This window comes from Ovis aries, chromosome 4 (assembly GCF_016772045.2).
Source record: "Ovis aries strain OAR_USU_Benz2616 breed Rambouillet chromosome 4, ARS-UI_Ramb_v3.0, whole genome shotgun sequence".
In the NCBI taxonomy this organism is placed as follows: domain Eukaryota; kingdom Metazoa; phylum Chordata; class Mammalia; order Artiodactyla; family Bovidae; genus Ovis; species Ovis aries.
In genome coordinates, this window is record NC_056057.1 from 28,583,691 (window position 1) to 28,599,380 (window position 15,690).

The 15,690-nt window shown below is 36.8% G+C and overlaps 1 protein-coding gene across 18 annotated transcripts in view; it reads left to right on the forward strand.

Annotated features, from left to right (window-relative positions):
* HDAC9 (histone deacetylase 9) overlaps positions 1-15,690 on the forward strand; it is a 1,063,328-nt gene that overhangs the window by 1,003,632 nt on the left and 44,006 nt on the right. For all 18 annotated transcript variants that reach the window (XM_042248291.2, XM_060414369.1, XM_042248295.2 and 15 more), the window contains 1 exon segment: positions 10,507-10,591. In XM_042248291.2, coding sequence (XP_042104225.1) covers positions 10,507-10,591 — 85 coding nt within the window.

Below are 15,690 nucleotides of genomic sequence, written 5' to 3' on the forward strand. Positions count from 1 at the left end.
TTATTTGTACATCCCTAGTGGCTCAGATGGTAAAGAATCTTCCTGCAATTTGGGAGACCTAGGTTTGATTCCTGGGTTGAGAAGATCCCCTGGAGAAGGGAATAGCTTTCCACTCCAGTATTCTTGCCTGGAGAATTCCAAGGACAGAGGAGCCTAGCAGGCTGTAGTCCATGTGGTTCCAAAGAGTCAGACACAACTGAGTGACTAACACTTTCACTTTTTCACCTATTGAAGAACCTATTCAGGATTTTTGTTTACTTTCAGGCTATCTTTTTTTTTTTTTTTTTACTGATTGAAGCAGCTCTTTGTAGAGTCTGTTGTTGGTTTCATATGTTGAAATATTTTGTCTGTCTTTTCACCTTCTTAATCGTGTACATTGGTAAATAGTACTACATTGAAAATTACTTTTATTTATCAATCATTTCCTTTAGGATTAATTCTTTTTGTATTCTTTCCATATATTCCAAATCCTGAACGTATTCTATAACCTCTTCTTAAGTATTTTGCCTGAACATTTAGGTGCACAGTTCTTCAGGAATTGAATATGTATATAGCATAACATAGAAGTTAAGTTTTTTTTAAACTTTTTTCTTGTGGTGTAGTTGATTTACAATGTTGTATTAATTTCAGGTGTACAGCCAAGTGAATCAGTTATACATGTATTCACTTTTTAAAAAATTAATTTATTTTTTATTGAAGGATAATTGCTTTTCTGCCGTTACAGAGTATTGAGTAGAGTTCCCTGTGCTATACAGCAGGTTCTTATTGGTTATCTATTTTACATATAGCAGTGTGTGTGTGTGCTTGTCTCAGTCTCCCAGTTTATCCCTCCTCCCCCATCCCCTGGTAACCATAAGTTTGTTTTCTACATCTGTGATTCTACTTATGTTTTATAAATAATTTCATTTGTACCCTTTTTTTGGATTTCACATATAAGTGATAAATGATATTTGTCTTTCTCTTACTTCACTCAGTCTAATAGTCTCTTCAAGTGCATCCACGTTGGTGCAAATGGCATTATTTTGTTCTTTTTTTTATTGCTGAGTAATATGCCATCATACCGGCTTCCTAGATGGCTCAGTGGTAATGAATCTGCCTTCTAATGCAGGAGAAGCAGGTTCGATCCCTGAGTCAGGAAGATCCCCTGGAAAAGAACCACTCTAGTATTCTTGCTTGGGAAATCCCATGGACAGAGGAAACTGACAGGCTAAAGTCCATGGGGTCACAAAAGAGTTGGACATCACTTAGTGACTAAACAACAATAATGTGCCATTGTATATATGTACCATATCTTCTTTATTCATTCCTCTGTTGACAGACATTTAGTTTGCTTCCATGTCCTGACTATTGTGAATAGTGCTGCAATGAACATTGGGGTACATAAGGTGTTTTAATGTGACTGTATAGTTAATCTAGTACCATATATTGAAAAGACCATTCGTTTCTTATGGGTCAGCAGTGGTGTCTTTCTACATGTATGCATGGAGACTCTAAACTTCTCCACAGGTCTCATTCTCTATCCTTGTGACATTGTCAAACTGTCTTTACTTCATGGTGGTATAGGAAATCTTGATATGTGGTAGAAGAAATCTCCCAGTTTGTTTTTCTTCAAGGCAGTCTTGGTTACATTTGTCCCCTCTGTGTTTCTGTATGCAGTTTTAGAATAACCTTGTGCAGTTTCATATACAAGTGTTAATCGCTCAGTTGTGTCCAACTCTTTGCAACCTTGTGGACTGTAGCTCACCAGTCACTTGTCCATGGCATTTTCCAAGCAAGGATACTGAAATGGGTAGCCATTCCCTTCTCCAGGAGATCCTCCCAATCCAGGGATTGAACCTGGGTCTCCTGCATTGCAGGCAGATTCTTTACTGTCTGAGCCACATAAATTTTATATGGATTTAGTTCACCATTAAAGGCAGAGGTTATCACATAGTAATAAAAATGCTATTAAAAGGCACACTTTCTGTGATATAATGGCAAAGAAAGTTGGAATATAAAAAGTGAAGAAAAAGTTAAACTACAGAAATACACAAAGGAAAACTTACATGGCTATACCAGTATCAGTTAAGTGAACTTTAAGACAAAGAAAAAACAACTAAAGATAAACAGTTCACAGTTCAAGTATTCTATTAACTGGTAAGATAAAAAACTCAAAGTTATAATTTAATAACAGAGCTTTAAAACATACCAAGAAAACACTGAATGAAACAAATGGAAGGAATAACTAATACCACAATCATAGTGATAGACTTTAAGATACCTCTTTCAGTAGCTGATTAAGAAGACAGTAAAAAGGGGAGTATGTATAAGATTTAAGCACCTCACTAAACATGCCTTAATTGAAGTATATAATCAGCTATACCCAGTAACTGCAGAATATCATTCTTTTCATGGACACTTGTAAAGTTTTCAAGAGTAGATTGTATTTGTGGATGTAATGCAAGTTTCATTAAATTTCAATTAATTGATTTCATGCAGAGTATAATATCATAGTGAAACTAAACTAGAATATATATTATATAACATAAACACATAGAAAGATATCTCACATTCATGGATTGGAAGACTTTATATTGTAAAAATGCCCATACTGTCCAAAGTGAGCTAGAGAGTGGATTACAATTCCTGTCAAAGTCCCAATAGCATTTTTTTTACAGAAATAGAAAAAAAATTCTAAAGTTCATATGTAATCACAAAAGACCACAAATAAAAAAGCGATCTTGAGAAAGAGAAGCAAAATTGGAAGCTTAATGTATCCTGATTTCAAAAAAAATTACAAAGCTACAGTAATCAAAATAGAAATAAATCCTCACATATATGTCAACTGATCTTCAAAAGAGTCCCAGGAATGCAAAATGGAGAAAGCATAGTCTCTTGAACAATGATATTGGGGAAGCTAGATATATCCACTTATAAAAGAAGGAAACTGAACCTTTATCTTGCTCCATACACAAAAATAAACTGATAAGAGTTAAATACTTTAACATAAGACCTCAAACTATACAAATCCTAAAAAGAAAATAAGGGTTAACTTTCATGACTTTGCTCTTAGCAGTGATTTCATGGATATGATGCCAAAAGCATTGACAAAAAAACAGAACAAGCCAGTGGGACTGCATCAAACTAGAAAGCCTGTGTACAACAGAAAAAAGAGAATTAACAGAGAAAAAAGACAGCCTATAGATGGGAGAAAATATTTGCACACTGTATATCTGATAAGGTGTTCGTATCCAAATTATATAAGGAACACTTTTTGTATCCAAATTATATAAGGAACACTTAACAGCTTAGTACTAAAATATAATAAACCTGATTTTTAAATGGGCTAAGGAGTGCAAGGAGATCCAACCAGTCCATTCTAAAGGAGATCAGCCCTGGGATTTCTTTGGAAGGAATGATGCTAAAGCTGAAACTCTAGTACTTTGGCCACCTCATGCGGAGAGTTGACTCATTGGAAAAGACTCTGATGTTGGGAGGGATTGGGGGTAGGAGGAGAAGAGGACGACAGAGGATGAGATGGCTGGATGGCATCACTGACTCGATGGACGTGAGTCTAAGTGAACTCCAGGAGATGGTGATGAATAGGGAGGCCTGGCGTGCTGCGATTCATGGGGTCACAAAGAGTCAGACATGACTGAGTGACTGAACTGAACTGAAGGACTGAACAGACATTTCTCCCAAAAAGATATGTTAATACAAATCACCACCAGTTATACGAAAAATGCTTAGCATCACTAATCAGGGAAAAGTATATCAAAACCACAATGAGATATCACTTCCATGTGTCATAATATCAGGATGACTATTATAAAAAATGGAAACAGTGACAGACTTTATTTTCTGGGGCTCCAAAATCACTGCAGCTGGTAACTGCTGCCATGAAATTAAAAGACACTTGCTATTGGAAGAAAATCTGTGACAACCCTAGACAGCATATTAAAAAGCAGAGACATTACTTTGACAACAAATGTCTGTATAGTCAAAGCTACAGTTTTTCCAGTAGTCATGTATGGATGTGAAATTTGGACCACAAAGAAGGATGAATGCCAAAGAACTGATGCTTTTGAACTGTGGCACTAGAGAAGACTCTGGACAGCCCCTTGGACTGCAAGGAGTTCCAACCAGTCAATCCTAAAGAAATCAACCCTTAATATTCACTAGAAGGACTGATGATGAAGCTCCAGTACTTTGGCCACCTGATACGAAGAACCAACTCACTGGAAGAGACGCTGATGCTGGGAAAGACTGAAGGCAGCAGGAGAAGGGCATGACAGAGCATGAGATGGTTGGATGGCATCACTGACTCAATGAACATGCGTTTGAGCACACTCTGGAGATAGTGAAGGACAGGGAAGCCTGGCATGCTGCAGTCCATAGGGTGGCAAAGAGTTGGACACACCTGAGCAACTGAACAACACTATTAAGGAAAAAAAAAAAAAAAAAAGACAACAATACATGGAGAAAGTAGAACTTTTGCACTCCGTCAATGAAGATACAAAATGGTACAACTGCTATGGGAAAGAGTAGAGAAGACCCTCAAAAAGTTAAATGGAGTACTACCATGTGATCCAGCAATCCCACTTTTGGATATTTATTGAAAAGAATCAAAATCAGAATCTCAAAGAGATACTAGCACTATGAACATTGCAGTGCTATCCACCATAGCCAAGATATAGCACAGCTAATTGTCCATTGACAGATGCCTGAGTAAGTGAATGTAATAGATACATACAATGGAATACTAGTCAGTGTTTAAAAGGAAGGAAATTCTGCACTATGCAACAACATGGATAAACCTTGAAGACATTATGTCAAGTGAAATAATCCATTTGCAAAAAGACATACATTGCATGATTCTACTTATATGGTATATAAAATAATTAAATCCATAAAATCAAAGAGTGGAATGGTGGTATCAGGGGATGAGGAGAAGGGCAATTGGGGAGTTATTAATCCATGGGCATAAGATTCCATCAAGCAAGACGAATAAGCTCTAGAGTTGTCCTCTACAACATGGTACAGATAGTAAGTAATAATGTATTGCACACTTAAAAAATGTGTTAAGTAGTTAGATCTCATCTTAAGTTTTCTTACAATACAATTAAAATACTGTGATACAAAATAAAAAGATGAAGTATAAAATAAGACTAAAAATTAAAGTGGTTGTATAATTTGAAAAAATAAGACAAGTAGAAAATCTCCTATATGTGGAGATTTCAAAATACAGTCTCTCATGTGTCCAAAAAAACATGGTAAAAATACGTATTTTGAGCTGAATGATTATGGAACTATAACCTGAATTTATAGACAAATGTAAGCTTTAAATGCATAAATTGCAAGAAAGCTTAAGATTACAGACAGAAACACAGAACTCAAGAAATTAGAAAATCAAAGCACAAACATGAAGTGAGTGAATGAAATATAAAGAAACAAAATAAAAACAAGCATACAATATATAAGATTAGAAATGTCAACTCTTAGTTCTTTGAAATAGTTCTCAACATTGATAGAGCTCTGAAAAGATTGGTTGAAAGAGAAATCCTACATTACCAGCTCTCTGAATGAAAAAGGGAACTTTATGAGAGATTTTAATGTATTAAAAGGATTATAAGAGAATTGTTTTTAAAAAATCTCATGTAAAAGAAAATTGAAATTCTATTTGAAATAGAGAAATCCTTGTAAGAATATAAGCTTGCAAAAACTGGATCAAAAAGACAGAAAACTTGAACACTACTATAATTAACAGAACTGAATCTTTAATACTTAATATACCTACAGAAAACACCAGACCAATATGGCTTCATCAGTGCATTCTGCTAATAATTTATATTGTTTTAGACTAAAGGGAAAGATGGCAAAAGAATATTTCACAACTGTTTTTTTTTAAACTAGTATAATATAGATACCCAAACTGAAAAGAACTTTATAAGAAAAGAATATGACAGGAAAATTATGCTCATAAATATAGTAATTAAAACCCTATACAAAATATTAGTAGTTCATCATTATCTTAAAAACCCATAATTGTGTTTAGGCCACAAATGTAACATATTAACATTCCAAAATTAGTTGTTATAATTCACCACATTAAGGGGATGAAGAAGAAATGTGACCATTTCAATAGATGTTTACAAATTAGTTGAAAAATTAAACACTGAATTATGAACTACTTTTGGTAAACTGGGAATAAAAGGAAAATTTATTAACTTGATAAAGGATATCTACAAACACTCCAATATGCATCAAATTTAAAGGTGAAATCAGAGAATTTTTCTTTGAAATAAAAAATATGACAAAGGTGCCTACTCTTACTGGTTCATTTTACCATTACATTTGTGGTCCCAGACACTGCAATAGGGTAAGAAAAAGAAATTTTAAAATAGTAAGATTGGAGTGGCATAAATAAATCATTATTCATAGGATATGACTGTATATTTAGAAATCCTGTACAAAATCATTTATACATTATTAGAATTAATAAGTTTAACAAAATTGGTTAATTTAAAAATCAGTTAAAACATCAATTAAAATCAATTATTTTGATTTAAAAATGAATTATCTTTGTTGATTTTCCTGCTCTTTTACTCTAAAAACATGCCCTGATTATGGCAGGCAACTAAGAGGAAGAATCTGCTCCATTTAGGTCAGTTGATTTTGGAGAACCACCTAAAAGGTATCTCCCCATGTTTTGAGGGTACCTGGTGGGTCAGATGTTAAAGAATCTGCCTTCAATGCAGAAGACCTGAGTTCGGTCCCTGGGTCGCAAAGATCCCCTGGAGAAGGAGATGGGAATCCACTCCAGTATTCTTGCCTGGAGAATTCCGTGGACAGAGAAGCCTGGAAGACTGCAGTCCATGGGGTTGCAAACAGTCGGACACGACTGAGTGACTAACACTTTAACTTGTTTTCTTTTTCCCCATGTTTTCTTTCAATTAATCCTTTCTCCATTCATTCAACTTTTTTTTTTAATGTCTATGTGTACTAGGCCCTATCTTTGCCTTTACATTGGTTACAACAAAATAGAGTATGACACACATGGCTGATTACAATACTGTGTGTTGAGTAAACCAGAGTATTTGTGTGCAAAGGAGACAAAGAGGTGGAAGCAATTTGCTGTATCAGAGGATTTTAGAAAAGAGTTCAGAGCAGGCAGTGTTTGTGTTAGTCCTTGAATGCTTTAGTAAGGCTTCAGTTCAAAGAAGGAAGGGGAAAATAAAATTCAGATGGAACAGAATAAATAAAGGTGTAAGAGTGTAAAAATACTTGGCATATTTGAAAAAAGTAATATAAAAGCTAAGATTAGTTAGTAGATCGTTTGCTTGGTTGATGTGTGCATCTATCCTCATGTACCTGTTATGTTTTGTAAAATCTGATTAGCTTTTTTTCTGTTCTTTGCTGAATCATGAAAATAATAGAGATGATTTCCTTGTCTTCTAAGTACAAATAAGTTTTGAGCTTCTCCAAGGATACCCTTGCCTATTTCCATTAGTGCCAGCAAAAATGATTTTTGATATTTTAAATGATCTGGTTCTAAAGAATCTGAAAATTATTTATTCACAACATTTTAATGGCCACAAATAGCTGTAGTACTTAGAAATTACATGGTATGTGCAATTTAACAAACATCTTAATTGTATTAATACAGTATTGTAACTTTCTGTAAAAGATACAGAAAAATAAATATCCCTGTATTGAGTCTGAAAATCTATATAAAGAATTGCTATAATGATTGCACTTAAGCTTTAGATATAGGAAATCTAGATGAGAGCTTCAGATGTTAAGAAGTTGTGTTAAAATCATCTAGTGTATCTTACAACTATTATTACTTGATGGAATTGTGCAACAAAGATGGCAGGATAGGTGTGTGATTTCCTACATCTGCATCTGTTTTATGTAGTATAAAACATGAAGTTCTTGGGTTTGCATAAATTATTGCAGTACTTCCTTATTTATCTTTTAATAGTTCTTACTAACACTGAGTAGCCTCATTGCCAGTATTTTTGCTACATATTATCAGCCAAACTAAATACATAATAAAGCTTTACTGTATATTCTTTTTTCTCCAAATTTATAAAATATGACTATTTGGTATTTTATTACAGCTAGTTATTAGATTTTACTAATAATGACCAATACTCATAAATATTTATAAAATAGATGCTTTAGTCACATGTTTTACTGCTTATAATTGTGAATTATTAAATCAGCAAACTCTTCTAGAGAAGATAACTCAATTCTGTGGTCCTCTAGACAAGGTTTTAATTTTATGAAAACAGAATCTAAGTGTTGCTTGCCTTCTTGCCAACTGAGAGTATTACCCCTTGCCTTCTCGGCAGAGTGACTGGAGAAAAAATAAAGAACCCACATTGAGAACTCTGTGAACTCAACTCTGTCTATGTGTATACATTCAAAATGAAACAAATTGGGCAATTTACTGAAGGTTAAATCCTCTAAATGACATTCACCTAAAACATGCAGGAAAACAGTTTGGGAGTCTTAAATTATCAATGTAATTGCCTTAATTCTCTAGGTTACTTTCATAAATAGACACAACTTTATCGTATCTAACTGACGATTCCAAATTGGAGGTTTAGGGTTGTTTGTATTTTTATTCTTAACACCCTGAATTACCTTTATTTTCTACATAACCTAAGTCCTAAAAATAGCCCACAGACCTAATGTGAGAGCATTCCAGAAATGAGGTTTTCACATTAATGCTCTGCCTGTAGCTCTCGTTCCAGTAGCTAGCGCCTTTCAGTTTGTCAGCATTTTCACCCTGAAGTTGCAGGAAAGCTTTTTTAAGAACCAAATATGCTGATAAAACATTGTGCCTTTGTTCTTAAATATTCGAACACAGAATGATATTTCAGAACAATTTTATTAGGAAAGTCTACCTGCTTTCTATTAAAAATTTTTCTCTAAGCCCCGAGACAGAGTGAAAGGAAAGATTATTTATGAGCAAAGTAGCTCAACCCTGTCTAATTCTTGAGTAAGAGTTTTCTAAGTAACCTTCCGTTTATGATTCAGGAGTTCCTCTGAGTTAAGAGGGTGTTACTAGGGTAACATATTTTTTAAAGATACTATCTGAAATACCAAAGTTTTTAAAAATGATTTTTAACCAATTTTAAGTGGTTAAAACTGCAGAACATTTCACTGACTTTTTTTTTTTTCCTTTCCCTTCTTGCCAAACTATATTGCAAGTAAACCTTTTGATGTTTTAAAAGTTTTTCTTAGGCAGCTAAGAAAAACACCCTGGAAAGTTATATTTAGTGAATCTACCCATGTATAAATATCCCTGAGCTACTCTGCTATCCTATAGCATCTGGAAGAAAGGTGCTATTGTTGTAGATTCCATGACTGAAGTATAGAATAATCAATTCAGAGAGACCCTGGGGGGAAGATTCACTCGCATATGCTGTGGAAACTTGGAATCCTAGAGTTCTTTATATTTTTTTTTCCTACAGATGAAGGGATATAGATGAATTCATGGTTTAGCACAATGTCTAATGACATCATTTCCCATTCTTGCCTTATAATAGTTTGGTATATTTGAGACTACTAGCTTTAAATTTACCAACAAAGCTTTTTTGTGGTTGTCAGTCCCTTTTTTACTATTACTTTCCTTGCTTTCTGGGTCACAATAGCTAGACAGCTATTTCGTTTGCAAGCACTCTGGCTATGTAGTTCGTCCTGCTCCACACCAAGCCATATCACCAAGGTATTCCCCAGGGATGCATCATGAGATTTAGTCCTGCCAGAACACTCCATAAATTACTTAAAGCTCTTCTTCATTTCTTCGAAACAATGTTTGCTGAGCTTACCCATGAAAAATCAGTGTTATTCCAGAAGATCAGGATAGCTTCGCAAGACAGGAATTTGTCCTGTGCTTCCACAGCGGTATCTGCATAAATGTGAATTCAGTGGGAGCCTAATGAAAGTGTACAGTTATTTTATCTTTGGTAAAATATTTGAAATTTTTCTCTACTATGTATTCAGTAGCAAATGAACAAGAGCAGCTATGTCTTGTGGCTTTCTACTGTGACATATCCAAACATATAAGGTAGTTAGATGCAGAAACACTGCGAAAGTCTGGATAATAAACTTCCCACCTTCTGTCTACTTCAGCTTCCCTGAGGTTTTGTCTGCAGGGCCCAGCTGCATGTACACACATGATGGAATTAGTTCTGTGAGGAACCTACAAAAATTACACAAGCAACTCGGATTTTTAAATACAGCTAATATACAGACACGCACCTGCTTCAGGGACTTCATAGATTAGTTTTGTGACCAACAGAAAAGCCCCTTGGAATTTAATTACCTTGCTGCAAAACAGAAAATAAAACTGGCTACACTTTTGGAACTGATATCAACAAAATGTTCATTAGCTCTTGGAGCAAGCCTTTTTTTTTTTTTTTTTTGTTTTAAGGTTGTTTCGGTTTGGTTTGCTTCTGTCAAACTTACAAAGTCAGAATGTCCTGCTCATGTTATCATTTGCTGTTCTTACAGCTGGAGCCACTTGCAGAAGATGTTCTCCACCAAACTCCAAACATGAATGCCGTTATTTCTCTACAGAAGATCATTGAAATTCAAAGTACGTCTTCAAATCTTTTTAATATTTCTAATAAGGTACTCATTAAACATATACTGAGAATTGAGCACATGAAAAATATATTTGAGTTTTTCAAATATAAGAATATATATGAAGTAATAATAATTTTCAGCTACTATGTATTCATACCTAAATGTGTTATTGCCTTGTTTTTCACTGTGGCAGTCTTGCACTGATAACAAAGTAAGAAGATTCTAGATTTAGAACCTTGCTTTTCTCATATTTTCCAAGAGTGTTTGGATTTTTTTCCATTACTGCCACTAAGCATTTACACAGAACAATGAAATTAACATAGAAATTGTGATTATATTGTCCAATGTTAACTGACTTAAGTTATCTCCTAGTGATGTTGGAATTCACCAATAATTTACTGGTTTTAAAGAAAAAGTTCATGAGAAAGCCTACTACAAAATCCAACTGAACAAAAAGGGAGAGTTAGAGACTTTTTTTAAACTATCCAGTTCCTTTCACATCAGTGTTAACTTATCAGGAATTTTTTTTTTTTTAGAAGATAACATGCACGAGCTTGCTCATACACATGCGTGTACACATACACACACTGAAAGCAGGCACAAGTTAATATAAAAGTTAGCATGAATGGGAAAACAAAATGGAAAATTACATGTGAAGGAGGATTGGAAAATCCTCAGTTTTGCCACTGTTTTGTTGTTGTTCGGTCCTTCAGTCATGTCCAACTCTTTGCGACTCCGTGGACTGCAAGACTCCAGGCTTCACTGTCCTTCACCATCCCTTGGAGTTTGCTCAGACTCGTGTCCATTGAGTTGGTGATGCCATTCAACAATCTTGTCCTCTTTGTCCCCTTTTACCCCTGCCTTCAATCTCTCCCAGCATCAGGGTCTTTTACAGTGAGTCAACTCTTCATATCAAATGGCCAGACTATCAGAGTTTCAGCTTCAGTATCAGTCCTTTCAATGAATAGTTAGGGTTGATTTCCTTTAGGATTGAGTGGTTGGATCTCCTTGCTGTCCAGGGGACTCTCAAGAGTCTTCTCCAACACCACAGTTCGAAAGCATCAAATCTTCAACTCTTTTGTTGAAGCGTTTTTTTAAACACAGGTGGAGAAGCCACCTTCCATCTATGTCTCTGAGTCTTTGTCTTTGCTTAAGGTAAGGTAAGGTCAGGTAAAGTTGCTCAGTTGTGTCCGACTCTTTGTGACCCTGTGGACTGTAACCTACTAGGCTTCTCCGTCCATGGGATTCTCCAGGCAAGAATACTGGAGTGGATTGCCATTTCCTTCTCCAGGTCAGGATCTTCCCAACCCAGGGATCGAACCTGGGTCTCTGGCATTGGAGGCAGACGCTTTAACCTCTGAGCCACCAGGGAAGCCCTGTCTTTGCTTGCTCAGTAGTAATTTGGAGATATGGTTGTGACTGGCATGTTGTGTAATCCATTCATCTTGTGTTTATTCAGTCTATTCTAACACCTCCCTAAGTTCATCAGTAGTAGAAAAATTATCTACTTTTTACACATAGATTCTTGTTTTCTGAGTATCTTTTTTTGCTGCCATTATACACACAGATTATTAAAAATCATTGTCCCTGTATGTGTTATGTTCACATCACTTTGAACTGGCATTCTTAAGTACTTATTACATGTTGATACATGATAACTGGAGCACTTATCAAGGCAAGGGACAGAATAGCAGAAGAATTTTTAATATTAGGAAGTGTGCATTCCAGTGAGTGAGAGGCACTAAAATAGATCATTTAAATAGAAGTCACAGCGTGCACTGAAATCATGGACCAGAAAGAGTCCTTAAGCCCCTTTCAGCCAGAAGGAGAAGTACTGGAAAGTGAGGAAGGCTCAAGGAAGGTTAGAGGAAGACTCCTCGGCAGTGATAGGGCCTGAGCTTAGTCTTAAAGTCTGAACAGGATTTTGGCCAGATGAAGAAACAGGGAATGTTCTGACGGAAATAACAGAAGCACAGGACTCAGTTTCACATAGGTATAAAAACTCATGGTTTATATATACCTTTAGAAACTGTACTGTTGGCTTTTGCATTGGATCTGACTTCCCAGTAATGACTTTGCACTGTGTGATGTTTTTCCTTTCACCACTGACGTTATTGTGTGACTTGTGCAGCCTGCTTTAGCCAGACAAACCTGTTTGACTCTTGAAAAGAATTTACTGTACTGTCAGAATTTCTGTGTAAGAATTCTGCCCCTGTGGATTCTGAATCTGTGTCTTCTGCTCCAAAATGCATTGCAAATATCCAACCCTGACCACTTCCCCCATAAAAATCTCTTTCCTCCTAAACTCATATTGAGTATTCCAAGTTCAGTTTAGTCGCTCAGTCGTGTCCGACTCTTTGCCACCCCATGAACCACAGCACACCAGGCCTCCCTACCCATCACCAACTGTCGGAGTCCACCCAAACCCATGTCCATTGAGTCGGTGACGCCATCTACCAACTTATCCTCTGTTGTCCCCTTCTCCTCCTGCCCCCAATCCCTCCCAGCATCAGGGTCTTTTCAAATGAGTCAGCTCTTTGCATCAGGTGGCCAAAGTATTGGAGTTTCAGCTTCAACATCAGTCCTTCCAATGAACACCCAGGACTGATCTCCTTTAGGATGGACCGGTTGGATCTCCTTGCAGTCCAAGGGACTCTCAAGAGTCTTCTCCAACACCGCAGTTCTAAAGCATCAATTCTTCAGCGCTCAGCTTTCTTTATAGTCCAACTCTCACATCTATACATGACCACAGGAAAAACCATAGCCTTGACTAGATGGAGACCTTGTTAATCTGATACTTCTGGACACTCCTCACACTAACATGGAGATTTTAATGAGTGGTATTTTTAAAATTTTTCTATTGTTTGAGTTTTTGTGTGTTTTAAGGTCTTTCAGTCATGGTTCCTTAATTATATGATAATCACCAGGAAAATAGAATCTATCTTCTCAACCCTGCTTGTACTTGCAGGCAGGGTCAGTACCAGGGACAAGGATTGAAGTACAAATACAAGGGTTGAAGTACCAACCTGCAGGCAGGGTTGGTACCAGGGATGAGGACTGAAGTACAAGGGAATTGGGAGTTGGCAAATTCAAGAAAGAACGACTTGAATAACCCATCAAGGCCCTAGGGAACCAAGACTTGCATCAAAGAGGGCTTCTAAAGACAGATTCCTCCTTCTGAGTCATGGATTCGTTATGGTATCATGGATGCTGTTATTGGCTACTCAGTAATTATGTGTTCCTCATGTCTATTCAAAAAAAGCCTTGTTTTACCCATGAATCCTTGCAATCAGATACCATACAACTCTGGGGAAGATGAACTTATGCCCAGCTCCAGGGAGCTGTTCTTAGTCTAAGGCTCAACCCCCTTATCAGTGATTGGTTAAGAGTGGGTGTGGGCCCCAGTTATGGCCAGAGAGAATCAAGGCTGGCTTCATGGGCTTTCAACCAGTGTAGTCATATGGGCCCCATGTTTAGAAAGCCCCTGTGCAAGATTTAATACTGTTATTCTTGCTGCCTTGAAATTCTCACAAACTTTTCAGACAAGAGCCCACATTTCAGTTTGCACTGTGCCTGAAAATTGTGTAGCCTGTCCTGATGAAAATCAAGGTGCTGGTGATGTTTAAAAAAAAAAAAAATATATATATATACACACACACACACACACACACACACATATATTTATGAAAACATGATTTGAGAGTAGCATCATCACCGTAAGCAGAACTCAAATTGTGGCTGAGAAGGCACTGAATGGTGGGTTGAAGTGGTGAAAGGAAAGATACACACGCGAGGATAGTGATATCTCACTAGTTGGGACACAAGGTGAGAATTTGTACAGAGAAAACTCTTCAGTCCTATGGCTTTGACCACTGTGTGGTACATTTTTGTGTGTTTCTTTGAATTGTCTATATTTGGGGCTACTCTTCCAGGCTAAAGAAACAGAAAGGGACTGTGTAAAGTCTATAATGCAGTAAAAGAAAGTGGTATTTCAGTGGTAACAAACTGAAACAAACTTAGAAAATCAAAATTGTGGGTACCTGACTTAACAAACAATGCTATATTTCCTTAAAAACTATAAAGTTGTAGTCAATTTTATTTTTCTGTTTTATAACATACTTCCATGTCATATGTTTTATAACACACTTTCATGTCACATTCCTATAGAGCTCCAGGCCCTTGATGAGACACCCCATTTTACCTTTGGTGAGGAAAGTTATCAGGACTCACAAAAACTTTGTCGATCCCAGTGCAAAATGAAGATATGTGAATGATTCCTTGTTCCAAATATTAGTAATTTCCAGAAAATTCCAGCAGAGCTTTGAACCAAGAATGAGAGCCCTTCGGACTATGGGGTCCTTTGCAGCTGCCCAGGCTGCCGGTGTAGGAAGCTTGCTTGAAGGTAGCCTTTGTTAAACAGGGCAGCGGCCTCTTCACTGGTCTCTGAGTGTCAAACAGGTGACTCCTTTTAACTTTAAGAGATGTTCGAATTTCCACTCACTTCCTATCCTAGATTCAGAAGGTTCTTCTGTGCTGGGGTTTGGGACTACAGTATCAGAAAAGCACGTAAACGTGAAGAAGCAGGCCTTGTAGCATGTGGGAAGCATTCAGGCAAGTTCCTCGATTGCCTTGTCCCAAGGCAGACACCAAGGTGCTGACAGGCGTTATGTGGTTTTCTCTTTGAGAACTGAGCCCCCCAGCTGAGGGTATGCAGGTGCTGGAGGCTGTGATTAGCATTGGCCCTTTGCCTGGCCACATGGATGTGAGTATTTTGCAGCAAAGTCATCCCTATTGCCCTGTCCTTGTTTATACTACTTACTTAACTGGGAAGAAAAAGCCTTACAAGGCAACAGCAGGGCAACTATTTCTCCTAACAGGTAAAGAACCACCCCTCAACCCCCACTCCCGCCCCTGACAGATAAGGGTTGGTTTCAGCTTAAGATGGTGGGTGTATACAAAGATCAGCCCTCTCTCATGAGAGGGAGGTATGGTCAAGCAGTTTCATGTTTGCACATGCTCTTCACTCTGCTCACCAAGTCTTCCGCCTCATCCCTATTAAGTTTTCAAGACTTAGCTCAAATATTATGTCTTTGGGACACCATCTTGAAT